The following is a 23,433-nucleotide window of genomic DNA, read 5'->3' as shown; positions in this document are numbered from 1 at the left end:
GCAAGGATGGTTTTAATTATTGACTAAAATAAGTGATTAAGAAGGTAGTGACTGTTTTTCCTGGTTCTTCTCAATTTTGTCGTTTAACTCCATCTCTGCTCAAGGGATTTTAATTTTTGATACGCATTTCTTATTCAGGAGAGTCTTTATTTTCTGTTTTCCTTATTTGAAGCAATTATTTAATGTTATTTAATTGTTCAAAGAGAGGCGAAAAAATTGATCATATTTACCATTTTCGAAAGTATAAATGATTAATGAGGCAATGATTCAGGAGAGTTTTTGTTTTCTGCTCGTTATTTGGAACTATTTTGCAAGGATATTTAGTTTTTCAAAGAAAGGACAAAAAGTAACCCATTCTAAGGATCATTTTGGACAATATAAATAATTAACGAGGCAGTGATTGTTTTTCCTGGTTTTTCTCAATTTTGTCTTTAACTCCATCTCTACTCGAGGGATTTTAATTTTTGATACGCATTTCTTAATGGAGATCCTCCCTCACTCACTCAATCTCTCTCTCTCTTTCTCACACACACACACACACACACACACACACACACACACACACACACACACACACACAAAATGACTGTTTTTCCGGTTTCCCATAATTTGTTGTTTAATTCCATTTCTAATCATTTATTCAGGACAAAAAGTTTACCATTTGTGAAAACAGAAATGATTAAGGAGGCAGTGACTGATTTTCCGGTTTTCCCTTATTTTGTCGCCTAAATCAAATCTGGATGGATTTTAATTTTGATAGCAAGCGGTTCATGAGAGTCTTAATTTTCTTCTCATGTACGAAACTATAAATGTTTTCCTTATTTGAAGCATTTTTTTAATGTTATTTAATTGTTCAAAGGAAGGCGAAAAAATTGGAACATATTTACCATTTTCGAAAGTATATGTGATTAATGAGGCAATGATTCAGGAGAGTTTTTGTTTTCTGCTTGTTATTTGGAACTATTTTGCAAGGTTATTTAGTTTTTCAAAGAAACAGAAGACAGTGGCTGTTTTTTTGGTTTTTCTCAATTTTGTGGGATTTTAATTTTTGATGCGCCCTTAATCTGTCGTTTAATTTCATTTTTAATCATTTATTCAGGACAGGTTTTATTTTCTGCTCAAATAAGAAAATATAAATTTTTTGTTCTATTCGAATTAATTTTTTCAGGTTATTTGATTTTTCTAAGAGAGGCCAATTTACCATTTCCAAAAATAGAAATGATTAAGGAGACAGTGACTGTTTTTCCGATTTTCCCTTATTTTATCGGCTAAGTCCAATTTCTACTTGGTGGATTTTAATTTTGATAGCAAACGGAGAGTCTTAATTTTCTTCTCATGTACGAACATATAAAAATTTCATATAAAAAAAAATTTGCATTTGAAGCAACGCTGCAAGGCCAGTAAGAGAAACCAAAATGGTTGCCCATTTGTCGGTACCATTTTCTTCAAAAAACGAAAGGTAAAATGCGTTTGATTGACCAAAATTTTGAGTCATCGGCGTCCTGGGAGAAAGGTTGCAAGGGTGATTTTAATTCTTGACTAAATTGTCCAGGCAATGTAAGTGACTAAGAAGGCAGTTACAGTTTTGTTTTTTAATTCTATTTTTCCGTTTAACTCCATTTCTACTCTAGATGGATTTTAATTTTGATAAGCCTTATTCAAGCGTCTTTACTTTATTAATGAGTTTCAAACAATAATTTTTTTAACCCTTTTTCGGTAAATTTTTAAGGTCGTTTCGTTATTAAAACAGTTTATTCGCTAATATTTTTCATCAAAAGGAAAATTCCTTCTATTACAACCAATCACTTTTTTTAAGTATACTTTAAATTCCTGGCTAGAGGTCTATAAAAATAGCGAATCGTCGCAAAATTGGACACCTTGTCTCTATTTAAAAAAAATTACCTTATTCTGAAGAAACAAAAGGATCTTTTCAATATGATAAAAGGTTTTGTAGAAAAGTTTAACGGAAATGTAAAAAAAAAAGTATTTTCCGGGCAAGAAACACCAGAAAGGTTCTCTACTTGAGAAAAATCCACGTCTAAAACTCAAAATCTCATGGATAAATTTAATTCTATTCAGAAAATACACTGACATGCAAAAAATTCCACGCACTTGTAATATAACTCGATTTATAGATATTTTTATATATTAATCACGTTCACGTTTTTTAACGATTAATAATTGAGTCTTTGTCTAAAAAAGTAAAAAAAAAAGGAAATTGTTAAGGAAAATGAAAAAAAGATGGACAGATAAAACTTGTTGTAGATTTTTAATTAACATTTCAATATCGCGTATTTCCTCGTCTTGCCTTAATTATATCTTCACGAAGAGTCCTTTCAAGATCGTGGAGTGTACCAGGAAGTGATTCGTCTTTTGAGGTTATACCATAAATGTTTCCTGGGGTTCATTCAAGTCTGTCAAGCCTGGAGAACGGGCTGGCCAGGCTAAGACCCTGATGTTATGCTATTGAAGGTACGTCTGCATTATGCGAGCGACATGTGGACGGGCATTATCGTGCATTAAAATAGGCTGATTTCATCATGGACAGGCAACGCATGATGTTTATGATGATGCGATTTCATCCACATAGCGAGTGGCCGTCACAGACCCTCCACGAACAACAACCAACTCTGTGCGACTCTCCATTGAAATCGCCGCCCAAACTATCGCTGAGCTATTAAAAGGTTGGCTCTAGGAAAAATTACAGGCTTCGCAAATCTACACTCATCTGTAAAATTTACTGGAGATCAATCTTACAAAGTCCAATGGCTGAGTTCTCGAGCAAATTGGAACCGTGCAACTCCGAGTGTTCTGGTCAATTCTGGTGAATCGCTTGAACAACAGTAAGGTGCCGGTTTCGCAAAATTCTCTAAGTCAAAAAATGGTCAAAATCAAAAACGCCCATAATCAATAATTCCCACACCACGCGCAACATCCTCAGCACTAAGCGGCATTTTTAAGTTCAAAAATTGAAATTAAGAAAATAAAGATGAAATTAAACAATTTATTGCTTCAGAATTCAAATGAGACTAAATAAATAATTAATAATTTTAAATCCCGTAAAAAGTAAACATTGAAAAATCTTTTATCCTTATTTTCGATTAAGGATTAAGTGTGTTTACCTGTAATTGATAATCCCAATTTAAAACATTGCATAAACAAATATTTATTGATAAAAACAATGAGACAAATTAAGGGCAGAGTTGTCTTTTATCGAGAAAATGAAAAAATCAATTAGGTGGAATTTTTTGAATGTGAGTATATTATAGTTTCATAAAAGAATATATAAAATAAAGAAAATGTATTTTCTATTATGAAAAACATACGCTATCCTCTTGAGTGCTGTGTACATAAGACATACATGATAAGACTGAATAACTTATAAGTTTATATTATTTAGCTATTTTATTTATTATTATAAGTGTTGATGATTAAATTAAGTAATCAATTAAGCTCTTCGGTTGTAGCTTTTCGGTTCTATGAGATGCTATGTGCAATTGGACTTGTAAGCATGCGGATTGTTAAAAAAAATAATAAGATAAAAAATTGCGTCCTTTATCAATTTGAATCTAAAAATTGGCCAATATTTTATACATGGCCCGGATGTGTAGAATTTGTTGTTGTAGGGAATTCGGATCGGCCCACGAACGAGAGGTACGCCTGGAGATTATCAGGTACGCGACCCACTCTCGGGCCGGAGATCATTTCTATATTTACACCTATAGTCACCCTCGGCTGGAAGCAAGGCTGATCACGGATTTCTTCGGGCTCCGACGAGGGCGAAGGCCGCACCGTTTAAACCGAATGCACAATCCGCCTATAATTTCCATACGATAGTCTTGAACTTTCTCCGTGAGCACTGACGAAAAAACCGATTAAAATCATGTTGTTGATATGCATTATTCACAATTAATCAATATATGTTTAGCGGTCATAATTGACCACATTAATTATTGCAGTTAATTATTCTTTTTATCTAAGGTCTTAGTTGAGAAGAAAAAGCTAGTGTCACGAGCGGGATTTGAACCCAAGACCTTCGGCTCAATATGCCGCTGCTCTAACCACTTGAGCTATCGTGACTTCTATCCAGTCGTCGTTGGTTCGAATCCCGCTCGTGACACTAGCTTTTTCATCTCAACCAAGACCTTAGATAAAAATAATAATAATAAATCTTTATTTGCAAGAATGTACATTACATATAAAGTTACACAAAAAATATTTTGGTATATCCCTGCCTGCTGTTAAAAAGCAACGCTTTACTAGACAGCAGGGGTTTTTGGAGATCCTCAGAAAAATAAACAGAATATATCTTTACAAAAGCATAATGAAAAATAAACAAATATAATACAGAATTATATATTAATCCGTTTTATGTTTAATGTTTAGTGGTCTAATTGACCATATTAATTATTTAATTAATTATTTTTTTTATGTTAGTTTTTGGTTGAGATGAAAAAGTGTCACGAGTGGGATTCGAACCCACGCCCTTCGGTTCATACGCCGCTGCTCTAACTACTTGAGCTACTGTGACTTAGATCCAGTGTGTTCGATACATTCGGAGGGAAAAGAAATGTAATAGAAAGTTAAATATTGTCCTTTTTTTTACTATCATACAGTGAGTCATTTCTGAATTAATCAAAGTCAAACCGTTCCACATAGCTTTTTGAAACGATTATTTTAGCCTCAGTTGACTGACTATCAATTATTACAAAACGCTCTAATGTTGGTCTGTTTTTTCCTCAACAATCTCAAAGCGATTCCCACTATAAACACATCCAAATTAGACACAAAATGCACGTCTTGCCAAAAAATCGTTCAATTTTGAACCAGTTGACATTGTTAACAGCTGACATTTCCACATAAGTTCTTATTTTCTTACTATCTTTCATGTTTTATCTTCAGTTCTTTGATTAGACTTGCTAAATGTTTTACGATAAGATCTAAACTCGACAAATATCGATATCTTGTAATATGTCAATGACGTTGGTCATATGATGTAAACTGCCACTTTTGCACGGAGGATATTGAACAAATGGTTACATGCGTTTATGAGAAGGAGGGATTAAAACATTACGATAAAACCGGAACCGGGCAAAAATAACATCCAATGTACAGAGGAAAATAGAATCTGTCTGATCTGGAGCTCCACAAGGTACATCAACTGTTTGGTTTTAAAGTCTAATTTACCCCATTGGCATGCAGTATTTAATATACAAAAAAAGTTTTTTTGCTCAATAGTAGCCAATTTAGAAGTGAAATAATTAACAAATGCTTGCCTAGAGCAACTGCGAAAAAAAAAACGGATTTGATTTCATTCAATATTATCTAGAAAGTTGGTAATATTGACACCTCAGAGAGGCAACACTGCTTTTTGCTATAACACTACTTAATGTTAAATCGTTACGCTCAAGTTCTGAACCTTGAAAAAGGTACAAAACAAGGAAAGAATTTCATATTTGTTTAAAAGGATGATTTGATATTAATTAGGTTTACAATTTTATTGAATAATGGTTAGTATGTCGGAACCATTTCTACGATCTCAGCAGCCAACATTGCTTCTTAAATAATTAAGGTTTAGGTTAGTAACAATGCTACTACCTCAGGGAGGCAACATTGCTAATTACAATATAGAAGTGTTTGTTGCTACCATTGAAGGTTGGCAAATATACTCATTTTACTGGGTATGCAATATTTAATATACTGAATTATTTACCAGAAAGTTAGAAAGGTTTACAATTTCATTGAATAATGATTAGTAAGTCGGTACCATTGCTACGGTCTCAGGCAGGCTACAGGCTACAGAATACTGCTAGTTTCAATAACACAACTGTAAGTTGGTACCGTTGCTACCCCCCTTATAAGGCATCCCTGATTGTTAAAATAACAAATGTGTAATTTGGTGCCATTGCTACCACCATAGAGAGTTAATATTGCTTAGTGCTATAACACTAGCGAAGCTCAACTTTTCTACTAACTGTTGTTCTTTTCTGTTTGTAGTCTTAGAGATTTCTTCCTTTTTAACATTATTTTTCTTCTATTGCGTTCGATCTAGAAATGGTTTTACTGGACGGCTTAACTAGTTGTCATAGCCTTTCCCTTGCTTTTGCTTGGTAGTTTCATCGGATCCCTGTAATGTCATAATCCATCCGTAATAGTTAATAATTTATCTTCTCTAGACACAATCGACACAATTAATAGTCCCATTTTTAATGTCATATTTAATAGCCGTCTGAAGCAAATGGCCATTAATTCACACGTTCTTCAGATTCTGCAAAGAAACTCTAGGGAATGGGTCATATTTATATTCAGAAAGTGAAACGACCATTCCTCAATGTGAGAAGATTCGACCCGAGAAGAAAATTTAAATTTTGCATTATCCAAATGGATTTTGACATTAAACCGCTTTCTTTTTTTCAAATTTAATGTAAGTATAATAATTTCAGTGAATTTTAGTTGGCAACTGGTTAATAAGTCCTGTTATTTTGCGGGGAATTCTTTTAAAAAACGAAGTTTCGCATAAATAATCGTTACCTCAGAGCTTGTTGAGCAACAGATTGTTATATCAAATCTCTTATTTATTCACAATAAACTTTTAGACTTTTTTAAATCATGGAGGTGTTTAATCATTTTAAAAGTTTTTATATTTAGATTCATTTTATCGAGATATTTTTTAATTGATGATACAATAAATTCAAGTATGGAAAAAATTCATCTCAATTTTTCTTATGTACTGTTGCACGACTCAATTTTTTTGCTGTGTTTGAATTTTTTCGTTTCCAGTCAAATGTAGGCCACACTGGGCTATAAATAATGACACATTTCTAGCGGGAGAGCCCGACCCCTAGGGCTGAGGGTCAAACATCCAGTGATTTAACTCACGAACTAATGCTCTATTCCTATCCTGTGGGAGATTTCGAACCGCCTTGGTTTAAGGTCGTTACTTTTACACGTTCATTGTTCTCTTTACGTTTCACACTTTTCTTACATAAGACCCGATTGTATCGAAAATGGACAAAAAAAATTTAAAAGAGATGTCTTTCTATTCTTTCCTCAAGTATTCTGGTTTTGTCTAACAGTCTCATTTCACACAACATTTTTGGCTCAGGATGTTCGGAGGCGATCAACTATAGTTCCTTGACACAATGATGTCAGGAATTTCTAACACCAAAAAACAGTGCAATATTTCAAGAAATAACTGCACTACACAAATCTATGTTTCAATACAAGATATAAAACAAGCAGACTTTCTTTCTTATCTTTGAAATAAAAAAATCTATGAACGGGAAATTATTACTGTTAATAAAATTTCTTTTCTAACGTACATCGAGACTGTTGAGAATTTGTTACCATTGCTATAACCTCAATGAAACAAGCTTATGATTACAATAACAGAGGTATCAGTTGGTAACACTGCTACCACTTCAGGGAAGCAACTATGCTGGTTTTGATTTGGTATTTTCTACCAGAAAATATAAAAGTTTTAAAAATTGCAGTCATTATTATCTACAAAGTCGGTAACATTGATATCGCCTCAGGGAGACAACTTTCTTTAATAATCGAGGTGTTTAATTACTTTAACAGTTTTTATATTTAGATTCATTTTATCGAGATATTTTTTAATTGAAGATACAATAAATTCAAGTTACTTACAATAACAGAGCTGTGCAATGTAAGATGGTAACATTGCTACCTAACTCAAAGAGGATGCTGGTTACAATACCAGAGGTATAAGTTGGTAACATTGTTAGTATATCAGGTAAGCTACACGTGAGTCTTGAAGAATGGGGAGAAAGAATTTCAGATATCTTCTGATAAGAAGATTTCGTTTGTTCAATTAAATTTAAGTAAATTATCAAGTAAGTTGGTAATATAGATCGTTCCGTGTGGATACACGGCTTCTTATAAGAACCCTATTTAAGCTTTAGTTTAGCCGGCATAGTTGATTAAGTTACCTTATTTGTTGGATGTGTTATTCTTGTTTTAATATAGTATATTAATATTAATTTATGCATTTCTACAATTAAAGTTTTTAGTAGATTCGAGTTCGATGAATTCCATCGTCATCTTGAAAAAAAATGATTTCAATGTTTAAAAAACCATTAAAATTGATGCGGAATTATACTGACATGAAACTTGTCCGTGTTGCATAACAGAAACGGACCGTGTTCGCATCGTGAGATCATAGTCTTGCCTTTTGAAATAATCACCAATAATAACAATCCAATTTAACTGGAGAAAGCCGGCTGGAAAATGGTGAGCAACCACTCTGCCTCAATTACAGTTGAATTGGATTATTGATGTAGTTGGCTATTTTTGTCCACATTTCTCCACTATTGGTTGGATTGTAAATGTTAAAAATAACCCTTCAACCTCATTCACCTCTCGACCAATAAATAACCAATTAACCCTCGACCACACTCATCTTTTCAAAGGTTGGTTGTTTTAAACAAATCATTAATTCATTAAGGAACAAGTTGAAAGACCAACGCGTTTGTCAATATTTAATCAAATCGGTGCCAGGAGTAAACAATATTAATTGTCGTTTATTTAGGAAAATGTGTTTCTTACAAATTCATGGAATTGAAATGGGGTAAACCTGTGTTTTCCTTGTAGACTGTATCATTTTACTAGATTCGATCTTAACGTAAATTTTGACACTGTTTAAACAGAGGCCTAAATATTTCATTGTTGGATCGCTAATCTAACATTATAAAAAATTATTTTGTAATTGTAACGGTCCAGGCAACCCTGCTGGTTGCAATAACAGAGGTGTAAGTTGGCTACATCACCACCACCTCCGGGAGGCAACTTTGGAGGGGAGGCGAATTTAAGGATGGTTCTCGGTCACGGTAGCGTTTTTCTTGGTCCCCTGTTCCGCCTTTTGGAGAACGTCGGGGTTTTCTATTGTATATAGCTATGTGCTTATGTGTTTTGCTTGAATGCGTGTATTTATTAGTGTGAGTGGTGAGGTGTGATGGTGAAACATAGCGCCACCATCGCCCCTCCAGCAGTGTTTAGGGCCGAAGGCGGAATATTAGGGTAGATTTATTAACTTATTAATTAATCCTGTGTGTAGGTCGTTGAAGGAATACTCCTTTGACTAATTAGAATGAATACTATGCTTGAATGTATATGTATGAATGTACTTCTTTTTTGCGACTGTATTATAGAAGTTAGTTTTAGGCAAGATTTCAGTTTGCATTCGCTGAGAGCTGAAAAGCGACGATATTCTGGGCATCTGGCTTAAGGGGTACTTGCGACCCAGCCACATAACGTGGTGGGTGAACTCCCTGATGTATTGACCCTAGGCTCAGCCCATCGAGGATTAACAGTTGGAATAACAGATGTGTAAGTTGTGGTATCATTGCTACCATCTTAGGAAGACAACACTGCTTGTTAAAATAACAGAAACAACCAGAGGTGTATGCTGGTACCATTTTTATCTCCTTTGGGAGGCACTACTTGAAGTTAAATCATTACGTTTAAGTTTTGTGTAAAGCACAGAAAGAATGTTGAAACGTATTTCTTCTCGCATATCACAAGTAGACCTAAACATTTCATTGTCAGATTCCTTGCAATTAGTCTTTTAGACGAATCTCCATAATTTTATTTTTTAGAAGGCAGTGCGTTAGCCAGTTTAGGTGAAGGACATTTGATAAGACGGTTAGAATAGATCCTTTTGCATGGGTTCCATCTGTGTTTTTGATCTGTTACGACCCAATTTAAGGTAATTTGTTTCAAAGAGAATTTTTTAAAGTGGGCAATGCAAGACGCCTCCAGCTCAAGTTAACGTCTCCCAGAAAGTTGCCACATAAAGAATCTATTCAAAAGCTTTTAAACCATGTCTGTTCTAAATTCACATTAATATTAGAAGAATGAATTTTATTTTATTAAGTTCTAAAATTAGAAATGTAATCAAAGTTGCCTTGAATTGAATATATTTGCATTTTAGATTTGTAAACAAAGGATAACACGCAGAGACTTTTGTTACAATCATTCTGTCAATTCAGCAACATAAAAAAAATAAGGGGAAAATAGTTGAATACATTTAAAAAAATCATTGAGACAGAATAGCATCAAGTTACTTTTACTTTGCATTTCTGTTCGTAACGCCTTCCAACAGTTGTAATAAAAATGGATGATTATTCTTAAATGGAAAACACGTCTTTTGTCTAAACGTCGGCACGAGGAACGTTCGGACGGTCTTTGAATGACAACTTATTCCTTCATTGTCATTCGAACGAATCCATCACGGTACTTCCTACTCGTCGAGTGTTGATTACCCCTTTGTTTATTTATTTTGGATTGACGATTTGGAAGCCGTTTTAAGACCGACGAGACGGATTCACATCGGCAACGAAAATGGAACGGGAATTACCAGAGGGATACAAAAGGTTGACCTTACTGTGATGAACATCCTTGAAGCGCTTCGTACTCTTCGTTAAACCATTTACCTCATCGTATTTCTACGCCTAAAACGGCATTACGCAAATCCTCTAAAAAGTAGTAATCTAATTCATAAGCATGGCCCACTGTTTCTTTTTCCCTATAAATTCATAAATGTGAAGGATGCAAGTCGGGATGACAACAGTCGGCGGGTAAATGGTAATAATGTAAGTTAACTATACGGTTAATTCTAGGTCAAGGGTATTGAGGTAATCCTAAGGTTAATTTTTTCAGAGACTCTTCGTTCCTATGGAATTGAAAGATGTGGGTGAAACCCAGAATTCAATTTTGTTCTATTAGTGTTAGTTTATTGTTGTTGTTTTTTATCTTTTTTTACTTTTAAGTTTTGCATTCTGTGTATTTTTTTTACGAGGTTCGCAACAGCAGAGGTCATATTCCTCAGGGAGCCGGTGTTTTTGAAAAAAAGCCCATTTGTAAGCATGTCGGGTTCGAATGCAGGGCCGCTGGATTCGAACCCGGGACCTTTACCTTACAGTGATGAGCGCCGTGTCAACGCCTAAACCGTTGCGGCCACCGACGCCCCCCCCCACCAAGGAAGAAGCATTTGACAGTGTTTTTACCACGATCCTTTGTTTTGGCAACAATGTGGGCAACACGGATTTCTTGATATAGGTTGTTATTTTGGTGCGTCTGAGTTATAGTATTTAGTTAATGTGATTTTCCAACGTAAATATAAACTAAAAACCGATTTAGATGTAAAACAGTTGATCACTGTAACCTACATTTCTTGTTTTGTATAACGCTGAGCAACACCTATTCCAGTAATTGGGGTTTTCAGTTTCTTGCGTATTTAGTCCAGTGCGTTCAAATTTTAGAGTAGTGCTTTAAAATGTTTACCCAAAATAAATAGATATCACCAACTTGATATGCACTGAAATAACAAACCCATTTTGTGTAATCAGTGTTGCCCACAGTGTTGCCGAAACAAGGGATGCAGGTAAAAACAGTATCAACTGTTTTAATACACACACACATATATGTTTCTTAATATATATACATATATATAATATATAATAATATATAATATAATATATAATTGTACTCTGTTAGAATGAATAGAATGGACTGATTTTAAACACCTATAGCATAGATTGTCAATCGTTGAAATTTGATCCGTTTTGGATATTCTTATAAAACCAACCAAAAAGTACAGAAAAACACATATGTGTATTCGGAAGGTCATTGTCATTATCTGTCTTCAATTTACAGCCGATTGTAAAACGCTTGTACATACAGTTTCTTAATGTTAATTAAAATACTGAAAACTGAATCGAGGATCCTTATTTATTATATCCTTGTCAGTACACAATAAACTTATCATTTTGTGCAATAATTAAATTCTTTAAATCACATTGTGGTCTTTATTTCTTTTGGGCAATTTTCAGTTTTAAACATTCGTGAGTTAAAACCAAGGCCGTCGATGGTAGGAGGAGCTGAATTGAATCGTGACATCTTGACACGATCTGAGGATTGTCTCTGTTCATTTAAATTCAAACGTGCCAACTCGGAATAATGAATGCAACGCATATCCTACTTTTACAGATCGGTCAGGCCTATCAAAGAGATTTTATAGATAGGGATTAGAATTATAACTATATTTAGTATTCTTCTCTTTTCTTATTTTTAAAGTAAAACTATGATCTAGGATATCCGGCTTGAGATTCGGGCGGTGGAAGAATAATGGTGCCAAGGACGAACGATTCGATGGGAACCGCGAAGTTACTGCAAATTGCGGATACAACTGACACAATTTTTTATCACTCTTTTGTACGATTTTTCGGTCGATTATAGTTTCTTTTAAGATGTATTATAAGATAAGATGTATTATACAATTTTGGGCTGGATGGATATTTTTTGCGTAACCATTTTCGTTTCATCGATTTCGCGTTACTATGGAGTTACGATGGAGTGTGATAATCTAGATCATAAATGGTTAGGTTGGATTAAGGATTTGTTGTCATTGGTTAGGTTGGATTGGATTAGAGTTGTTGAGGTTGTATTACAAAGGTTTCGAGATCAGGTCATAGGTTAGGAAGGTTCCGGCTTAGAGTTAAAGGACCCTAGGTAGTTTAAATGCATTTGAAAATGTTATATAGCCGGCAATGCAACAAAGGCGAAGAAAGTTTATTTAGCCATGGACTAAAGAATAAGTAAGTGGTAGTTAGGAAAAGCCTGATCGGATTTCTAAATGGTACAGCTTAGCTAATAGCTAAAGAGCTAAAAGCAACATACAAAAATTAAATAAGAAAATGAAACAAGTTCCCTCATTTTTTTAAATATGTAGTTTTTTAGCGATCTGTTGTCAATTAAAAATTTAAATATTTTTAGGAAAGAATATCCTTTGAAACGTCAACTTAAAACGTTAATGCATGTAAGCTCGTCTTTAGTCAGGACATGGTGAAATCTGTTCCCCGATAACTCATCTGTTCCTATTTAAGAGGGTTAATTTGTGTTACTTATCATTCTAGTTTATCTTGTCCATTTTGCAAATCGACTTCGCTCCGGTTCGTTTTTTAGATAAGGCTCCTTGTCCGAACATTTCAGTGACATCACCTCGCTGGAATGTAAAACGGAGTTCCGCTCCGGTGATCCTCTTTGCCCTTTAATCAAGCCCGGCAACCTGCAGTTGAAACGGAATGAAAACAATGAAGAAACAACTTAGTTCACAGACCTGGATTATAATCGGGGGTCCTTTCAAAATGCGAATAATGTTAACAATTTTAACGTTTGCATGACGGTTTTCAGTACTCAGAAATATCAGCAGTTATTCAAAAGCTAAGAAAGGCATGAACTTGTAAGATCAAAAAATATCTTAAGCATTCAAAGCTCTCCCACGTGAATTGATACCAACTTGGTACGTGTCACCCAAGAATTCAATCTCCTTCAAATCTGTTGACTGTATCGTTTTCCACACTTTCATGGCCATCTTGTCTATTTAGGGCCAATAGCGTCTCACAGATAAACTGACTTTTTTCCCATTTCTTTAGTCTACGATTAGTGCCCCCATGCTAATTTCATTCCCTACAGTGTTCCATGGTGAGAAGTCTTTCCAGGCCTTTTTGGCCTTAGATTTGATTCTCTCCGTCTCCCTAAGTTTGCCGAAGTTATTTGAGTTAATTGTTCAGGCATGATATCATCCTACGGTTCATTAATCTTCTCAACAAAAACCAGCAAATTTTTAGGCGAATTAGGGTCCAAGAAGTAGACAAAATACCAAGATTTGACGTGGAGTTTGGTTTGATTTGGTTCGGATTTCAATTTCAATTTCATTTAGAAAATGTCCGAATTAGACTTTGGAAACGTATTTTAATTATATCTACATAGAACTTACTCCGATCGGCATGTGCAACGGCAGGCCTCGTGCCCGGGCTGCGCAGCGGGGTCAGTTGGCGAAAATTTTGCCAATTTTATTTTTACATTCGGCCACAACTGGGACGCCGTTTCACTTTCAATTGTTCTGCCGCAATCACGTTCCCCTTCTTCTTGTTATCTCAATTCATCCGAGTATACAAGTTTGGAGCGATTTGTTAAAAGATTTCTTTCGTCCAACGACAATTACGACTCTTTTTTAAAAGAAAACGATGAAACTAACCCTTTTCGCACTCGCTTATTGAATCCCATACTCAAACTAAAATTGAATTATGTACATCTAAACCTTATCCGTCCCCTAAACCTAACCCTACATAGCCTAACCTATATGATCCATAACCCTACCAAATTTAAACTATTCCATCCCTAACCCTAGAAACCTGACCTATTCCTCCCCTAACCCTACTTAACCTAACCTATCCTATCCATAATCCTTCCTAACTGAGTATAACCTTAATTACTAACCATTCCTAACCTACCAAACCTAACCTGTCCCAATCCTCACTCTACCAAACATAATCTATCCCGTCCTTATCTTACAAATCTAAACTATTCCATCGATAATTCTACCTAACTTAACCTAACCATTCCTAACTCAACATAACCTAACTCGTCCCAATATTAACCCTAACTAAACTGCTACATACATAACCTTTCTTAACCTAACCAATCCCACCCATAACCCAACCAATCTTCACCTTACCTAGCATATGCCTAACACTAACCATTTTTAACCCCAATCTAATCGAAAGGATGTGTAATAATAATTCTAAGCCTATCGGACCTAACCTAACCATTCAGGGGACCGCGGTGGCTGAGTGGTTAGGGCGTCAATTGCAATAAGCGCTGAGCAGCTTCCATATTGAAGAATGGGAATGTGTTTCACAGTACAAAATCCAGTCTCTTATTTATTCGATGTCAAGACGTCTAGGGTCTTCACCAGACCAGAGGTGCTAATACGCGTTATTAAAATCAAAACCAAGTAAATAAATTGTTAGTTAAATTTTAATCTGTTATTAAATGATTTTCTGGTGTTTTGGTGAATTTTCTTTTAAACCATCTTAATGAAATAATTTTGATTAAAACTCATGAATTTCTGATTTCGTTTGGTTTGGACTAAAATAAGTATATTATAATTAATATAACGATAAAAATAGATATAGGTTGGAATCAACAACAAAGTATGAGTGACCGGTTTTTGTTTTTGAGTGCATTTTTATCTGAAAGCTACGGATTATGCAATTATTTAAGAACATCTTGCTTACTGTGAAATTAAAGTGTTTCACGTGAAATGAAGGTCAAAAAATAGTTTGTTCTTTTTATATCTCGGTTTATTTTTAAATGTACACTTCAACTGCCAGTTGTTGAATAATTATTGTTTGATAAAACCAGTCTGTCCAGGGATTAGTTTAAGTCCATTTTTTATTCAACCTTCTGTTCTAAAGATTTTCCAAATGTATGGGTGTTTTCGAGTTGGAGAAATGAGAAAGTCGAATCCTACCAGTTGTCCAAATTCATCATCGGCTGGACGACTTGGTCTTGCTTTATTTACACTCAGCCCAATTGTGTTAAGTACGGATGCAATTAGTGTCGTGCGTGATGTTGATGGGCACGTGGGTAACTGGGAACCGCGAGGAAGGTGGACTCACGGGGCCATTCCACTTCACGGCCGGATGACTTTTTCCTCGGCTTCGTCCATGAGTCATACGTCTTTTTCCTTCCATTAGTAGCCACTTCCCTTTCTATTTATATACCGTTGAATCATACATGATAACAAACATATCATTTATCCAGGTGATGTGGTGACTAAAACCACCTGGGTTTTTTTAACATAAAAGACTGAATATATATATACATTAGCGGAACCCCTCGTGCGGACGCGGACATGTGCTTTTTCGATTCACTAAACATGGATTATAATTTTTTGGTTTGACACCTGTCCGACCCTAATACATTTGGCAGTTCAGAAAGGTCAGGCATGGCTAACATTTTTTCAAATTAAACCCGTGGTAGATTGTTTATGGTGCAGTTTCAAAATCATAAGCTGAAATGTAAAGTTTTAAGTTTCAGCTAGGCAGTTCGTTCTCAGATACTTAAACGGTGTCATGTTAAGTTTCTCCGGGCTTGTAGTAGTGCTCAATTTATTTTAAAATTATCGAAATTCAATTTATAGGTAACATAAGATAATGTAACAGCCATTTTAAATGGGTATTTTTTTGATCTACTTAATTTTTTTTACATCACACTTACTGCTATAAAAGTGCTACCATAAATTTCTGATAAAAAATATCAAAATGTTCGCCATCTTGGATTAAAGAGTCAGCAGCGCTCCTCGTGTCGACAAAATGTACTAATCTAATATACCATAAACATCTATCCTAAAGTTAGCACTAGTAGTATATGGGATTGTAACCTACAACTGGTTATCCTGCTCCGTGATATAGAGTAAACAGCTGGACGGGTTTCAAGCTAGTAAATTTCAGAATTGAAAGTGAAATGAGATCTTAACCTGCCATTCTTAACCTGACCTGATCCTGTTACTAACCTTAACACTACAAAATTCAACCTAACCAAACCATTCCTAACCCTAATATACAGGGTGTCCTTTTTAGATGGCCCGGCTGAATTTCTCTTGAACCGATAACGCTATACAAAAATATACATGTTTAATATTTTTTAGTCTAGTTTCAGATTTTTACCTCTTTTTTGGAGAAAAATATAGGGTAGAGTTAGAAAGGTAGAGATATAAAAATACAGGGTACCTCAGGCCCAGTTCAACATCAAAATTTAGAATACGACACTATACACCCTGAAGCATCATTTTAAAGGATTTTTTACGCTGAAAACTATGGTGTAATCGGATTTTAAATTCGTCAAAAAATGACAAAGCTATGGCAAAAAGTTTAAAAAAAAACCGTCATTTGGTTTGCTATTTATTAATCACATTTCATATTCGAACTGCCGACTTTGCGTAAAGAAGCAAAGATTTGCTCTTTTTAACCACTCTTCACCGATGCTCAGAGCGATAGAGTCTGGAGAAATGGATTGAGAACCATTTTCTATCCTTGCCGCAGTTAAGGCCGAATGAAATTATTGCCGAGAGTCCACACCAAACGTTGATACTGTGAACCACCTGATGATGACAAGAGTACGAAATTCTCGTATTATCCTCTAACCACGTGTCCAAATTACGATGCCGGTTTCTTGGTGATGGAAGAGCAACTGATCCGTATCTCCTCATCTACTCGAGCAACACGTGAAACGAGATGTACAACCTATACCCGAATATAACCTCCAGCTGGTAACCATATTAATACATTTAGGGTAACCAACTGGAGCGGCATTAAATATAGACAATTTACGAGTTAATAGTGAAACGAGATTTACAACCCGTCCATTGTAGTATATCGCAGTTAAAACCTTCATATGGTTATCTTATTTCGTGATATAGGTTAATCTGCTGGAGAGGTTCGAACCTGGTGAATTTGAGAGTTGATGATGAAATGAGATCTATAACCTGCCCATTCCATACATGGTAGAAAGAGATCAAGAAGCTTCTATATCGGAATTGTGATCTATGCTATCCTATTCCGTGATAGGGAATAACAAGTTGAAGGGGTATTAAACATAGAGAATTTCCCAGTTGGTGGTGGAACAGCCTTCTACATCGAAATTGTAACCTCCAACTGATTATCCTATTGCGTAATATATGATAACCAGCTCGCGGGTTTTCAAACACAGTGAATTCCCCAATTAATGATGGAACGAAATCTACTGCCTTCTATATCGAAATTGTGACCTCCAGCTGGCTATCCTATTGCATTATATATGGTAACCAGCTGGTGGGTTTTCAAAGACAGTGAATTTTTTAAATTGATGGTACAACGAGAATTTCAACTTCTTAAATCGAAATTGTATCCCCCAGTTAGTTATCCTAACCAGTGATATAGATGTCAAACACGGTGAATTTCCTACTTGATAACGGAACGAGATTTTAATAACAAGAATTAAAAACTTGCATAATAACACTTTTACGGTTTTATTTCAGTTTGAACAATGATATCAATATTGCCCTGCTAAGAAGAAATGCTCTCTAATTTTTCGACTTTCGTTTTTTTTTGTAATCATTGATTTCTTAGATACGTTTCCTATTGAAAAACATGATACAATCGACGTAACTCGGTCCAGAAATATTAAAAATATAAGTTTAACATATCAACGTGTTGTCTATAGCTTAAAACGTTTTGGAGAAAATACTAATTAAAAAAACCGTATCTCAGACATTTTACTTAATTTTATCTTAATAAAAAGTCTTGTATTAGTAAATAAAATTAAGTATGTTCCAGTTACATTATTTTCCACTTGTTTTACGCCACGAAAACGTGTTTCCTGCGTTAAACGTTTCCATTAGTGAGGAAATGCATTGGATTGAGGAATTAAATATACTGACAGGCAAAAAATTCCACCCACTTGTAATATAACTTAATTTGTATATATTTTTATATATTAATCAATTTTCACATTTTTTAACGTATAATAAATGAGTCTTTGTCTCAAAAAGTTAAAAAAAAAGTAAATTGCTAAGGAAAATGAAAAAAAAAGACAGACAGATAAAATTTGTTTTAATTTTGTATTAGATTTTTAATTAACATTTCAATATCACGTATTTCCTCCTCTCGCCTTAATTATATCTCGAAGAAACCTCGGCATACTTTCTACCTGTCTGGAAACGTCTCTTTGCTGGAGGTTAGCCCATTCTTTACGAAGAATCTTTTCAAGATCATGGGGTGCATCAGGAAGTGATGGACGTGCTCTTATTCGTCTTTTAAGGTTATACCATAAATGTTCGATGGGGTTCAAGTCTGGAGAATGGGCTGGCCCAGGCTAAGACCCTGATGTTACGCTGTTGAAGGTACGTTTGTACAATGCGAGCGACATATCGACGGGCATTATCGTGCAATAGAATAGGATTGTCGCTGATTTCATCGAAGATAGGCATCGCATGATGTTTCAAAATTTCATCGACATAGCGAGTGGCCGTCAAAGACCCTCCACGAACATCAGCCAACTCTGTGCAACTCTCCAATGAAATTCCCACCCACACTATCACTGAGCTACGTTGGCAAGGTTGGCTCTGGGAAAAATGACAGGCTTCGTACCTTTCATTTCGCCTTTTCTTCACTCTTTTACGCCCATCTGGAGATCGTAGAGCAAATCTACACTCATCTGTAAAACGTACAGCAAACCAATCGCCCAAAGACCATGGCTGTCTTCTCGAGAAAATGCGAGCCGTGCAACTCTGTGTGTTCTGGCCAATTGTGATCCTCTTACGGGGCTGAATGAATCGCTTGAACAACAGTAAGCTGCCTGTTTCGCAAAATTCTCAAAGTCAAAAAACGGTCATCCTCTGGTTTTGTTACCCTAGGGCGTCCTGAACCGGGCCTTCTATGGTAGGACCCAGTTTCTCGAAAACGGCTAACGGCGTCTCGCAATGTTTGTAGGGAACCCCGATGGCCATAGCCGCATACCTGATGGAACGTCATCATCACTAAGTGCCACACCACGCGCAACATCCTCAGTACTAAGTGGCATTTTTAAGTTCAAAATTTAAATTAAGAATACAAAGCTGAGAACTAAACAGTTTATTGCTTCAGAATTCAAATGAGGCTGAATAAACATTTTAAATTCCGTAAAAAGTAAACATTGAAAAATCCTTTATAGATCCTTTATAGTTAAAAATCCAAAGATAGATAGATAGATATAATAATTCAGGGTATGGTATACTGCGCCCTTTAAGAGCTATTGTATCCCCTGTGCTCTGCCTAAAGCACATCGGTGAGTCCTATTTCATCAAGAAACTTGATTAATAGGCCCGGTTTCAGTGGTTGTAGTTCTTCTATGGTCACATTGTACATCCCAAAACACTTCCTCCTGCGGGCTAGTGTAGCTCCGCAGTTTGTTAGTAAGTGTGTTGGTGTCTCTTCTGCTTCTTTGCAGAATCTGCATGTGCCATCTTGGATTATTCCAATTTTCTTTAGATGTCCATTTAATCTACAGTGTCCTGTCAGGAATCCTGTTAGGATTCGCAGTCTGTTCCTGCTTCCTTTGACACATTCTGTGATTTCTTTCTTGCCAAAGTTGGTTAGAAGATTCTTGGATTGTCTATGTCCAATAAGTGAATTCCAAAGTTCGCTCATTTTCTTTTTATCCTTCTGTCTGAGGTATTCGTTGATAGTGCGTGTTCCTATTCCACAGAAGGGTTCAGGTCCTATTAGCGGTGTGGCAGCCCCTTTTCTTGCCAGGGTGTCCGCTTTCTCATTGCCTTCTACTCCCATGTGTCCTGGGACCCAGCAGAGGCTGACTTTATTCTGCGAGCCTAATATATTTAATTTGGTTTTGCAGTTCAGCACCATCCTTGAACTAATGGTATTTGAGCTTAGTGCTTTGATGGCTGCTTGGCTATCTGACATGATAGCTATATTTTTGTTTTTGTATCCTTTATTTAGATTGAATTGGATACATCTTTCAATTGCATGAATTTCAGCTTGGAAGATACTGGTGTGCTTTCCCATGGGTTCTGAGTATTTGGTTCCGGGTCCGAACACTCCTGCCCCCGTACCTTCCTGTGTTCTAGATCCATCTGTGTACCAAAGGATGGTGCCATTTTTGAGGGAGTTATTTCCCTCTCTTTCCCATTCCTTTTTGGTGCCCAGATGTATTCGGAATTTATGGTTAAATTCAAACCTCCTGTTCATGTCGTCTCTTGGAGCCATGAGTGAAGGATGGTTTTTCCACAGTTTGTTTCTGTCTCTCCATTTCAGTTTTATTCCTGTTGGAGGTTTCTCTCTAATGATGTTAATTATAGTTTTCTGTGCTGTCCTTTCTATCATGTGATGTAGGGGGATTAGTCCCAATATCTTTTCCATGCTAATTGTAGGACATGTTCTCATTGCTCCCGTTATGCAGATGCATGCAAGTCTCTGTATTTTTGAGAGTTCTTTCCTTTTGGTTGTTTGTTCCGCTTTATCAGCCCAGGCTATAGCTCCGTATGTAAGAAAAGGTCTTACTATCATCCATAACAGGGTTTCTGGTTTACATCCCCAGTTTCTTCCTGCCATTCTTCTGCACACCATCAGAGCTCGTGTCGCCTTTATGATGATAGAGCTGATATGTTTCTTAAACGTTAGTGTTTTATCTAGTATGATGCCCAGATATTTGACTTCATTTTTGATTTCTATCACAGTGTTGTTTAGTTTGATTACTTTCATGTGATCTAGCTTTCTTTTCCGTGTAAAAGTGACTATAGTTGTTTTGTTTGGGTTGATTTCCAAGCCTGCACTTTTACACCATTCTTCTGTGATTTTCAGTCCCTCTTGGATTATATCACAGAGGGTTTCCTCGAATTTTCCCCTGGCTGTCAGGACTATGTCATCTGCATATCCCTGACATTTTATTCCTGAGCGGTTCAGGGTTTCGAGCAGTTCATCAACTGTTAGGCTCCATAAGAGAGGTGATAATATCCCTCCTTGAGGACATCCTTTTGTTGTTCTAACTTCTATAGTGTTTATTCCTATATTTGTTTCAGCTACTCTAGTTCTTAAAAGTTCTTCAATCCATCTAGATGTGGTTTGGTCTACGTGTTTTTTCCTCAGGGAGACTTCCATTGATGCATGAGATGCATTGTCGAAAGCTCCCTCAATATCAAGGAACGCGCAGATTGCTATTTCCTTTGTTCCCAGTGTTTCTTTTAGGTCACTGGTTAGTTGGTACAGTGCAGTTTCTGTTGATCTTCCTGCTCTGTATGCATGCTGACAGTAATGGAGAGGTTTGTTTACGAGTGCTGTCGTTCTTATATAGTTGTCTATCAGCTTTTCGAGGGTCTTTAATAAAAAGGATGTTAGGCTGATTGGTCTGTAGGATTTGGGGGATGTGGGGTCTCTTTTCCCCGCTTTTGGTATAAACACCACCCTTGCCCTACGCCATGTCTGTGGTATATAACCTAGTGCTAAACTGCTTCTATATATACGTAGCAGTGTTGGAGTGATTAAATCCATTCCTTTTTGTAACAGGATGGGAAAGATTCCATCCGTTCCTGGTGCTTCGTACGGGCTGAAAGTGTTAATCGCCCAGAGGATTTTCTTCTCTGTGATTATTTCAGCTGCTTTCTTCCAATTCTCTTTCTTGGGATTATCTGCTCTCACATTTTCTGGGGAGATGTTGTAGGTACTGCCTGGAAAATGTGTACTTAGAAGGAGCATTGCTTTTTGTTGCATGTCTGCTGTGTATTTTCCTTCTATATTTCTTAGAGCAGTGTTTATGTCTGATCTGTCCTTTGCTAGTATCTTGTGTAATCTAGCTGCTGTGGATACTGTGGAGATTTCTCCGCAGAATTTGCGAAAAGTCTCTCTTTTCGCCTTGCGGATGGCATGGTTATATGAAGTAAGTAACCTTTTGTATTCTCCCCAGTTACTTCCTAGTCTGGCCTTATTAAACGCTTTCCTGGTTTCTTTTCTTAATAAGCCCAGTTCTGCATTCCACCAAGGTGGTTCTTGTTTATTTTTTGGGACCTTTACAGGGCAGCTTGTTTCATATGCGTCAATCATATTTCCTGTAAGTTCTCTGACTGCAAGTTCTAACTCATTGCAGGTTTTTGGTACTCTTTTCACTGATGCATGGTTTAAACTGTGTGTTACCATCTCAGTGAACCTTGCCCAGTTTGTGTTCCGGGGGTTTCTGAACGGTGTAGGGTCTATCCTATCTGATTCGATGTCGAACCTTATTATTCTGTGGTCCGACATCGACTCCGAAATCCAAAGATAAAGGAATACGTGTATTTACCTCTAATTGATATTCCCAATTTAAAACATAGCATAAACAAATATTTATTGGTAAAAACAATTAAACAAATTAAGGGCAGAATTTTCTTTTATCGAGAAAATGAAAAAAAATCAATTGGATGGAATTTTTCACCTGTCAGTGTATTTGATTCATTATGTTACTATTGCATTACAAAAGAAATTATAATAAAAAAATATATATTTGTAAAAATCACTTTCTTTTCAGATACGTTCTTTTTCGTTAGTAGTTATCACAGCTCTTCGCTAGTTAAGTTTAACGTAACAACCTTTTTTGATTAAAAAAACGCATAAAAATAAGAGTGAATTGGTAAATAAGTTATAAATTATAATAATAATAAAAAAGAATTGAGGATTATAAATACAGTGAAGCTAGAGACCTAGGCCAAACACTTTAAAAACTATGTCAACTTAACTGAGGGCATTCAACATGAAAATCTTCAAAGGTCGATATCACAAAACTATCAAAAAGTAGGTACAGCATTTCTTCTTAGCAAGGCAGAAAGGAAGTCGGTTATAAAGTCATTTTATCTCGGTGTCTAAACAATTTTTTTTTTAATGTAATCTTTTTATTTTCTGACCGTCATTTGCCAGTCGTGTGGTCTTGCGGGATATGTCGCTCCGGTGGGTTCTGAAGCCGGCCAAAGGCGTTTCTTGTGCAATTTCTCGGGCTTTTAAGGGTGGTTTCTACATTCATGGATCGTCACAAAGTCATTCCGCGTATGTATCAACCGGTTCAAAT

The 23,433-nt window shown here is 35.9% G+C and overlaps 1 protein-coding gene across 3 annotated transcripts in view; it reads left to right on the top strand.

The window, feature by feature from the left end:
* Positions 1 to 23,433, top strand: part of LOC106664077 (protein unc-13 homolog 4B) — a 63,403-nt gene that overhangs the window by 22,158 nt on the left and 17,812 nt on the right. Inside the window, exon 1 of one of the 3 annotated variants that reach the window (XM_024229379.1) lies at positions 10,404 to 10,613. The exons of the other annotated variants lie outside the window; for them this stretch is intronic. Coding sequence (XP_024085147.1) covers positions 10,603 to 10,613 — 11 coding nt within the window. The 5' untranslated portion in view covers positions 10,404 to 10,602. Of the gene's footprint in view, positions 1 to 10,403; positions 10,614 to 23,433 lie in introns of those variants that run through there. 3 annotated transcript variants of the gene reach the window in all.

This window comes from Cimex lectularius, unplaced genomic scaffold, assembly GCF_000648675.2.
Source record: "Cimex lectularius strain Harlan isolate CLEC.00 unplaced genomic scaffold, Clec_2.1 scaffold378, whole genome shotgun sequence".
Classification (NCBI taxonomy): domain Eukaryota; kingdom Metazoa; phylum Arthropoda; class Insecta; order Hemiptera; family Cimicidae; genus Cimex; species Cimex lectularius.
Note: the sequence above shows the minus strand (reverse complement) of the source record. Positions and strands in the feature narration are given on the sequence as shown.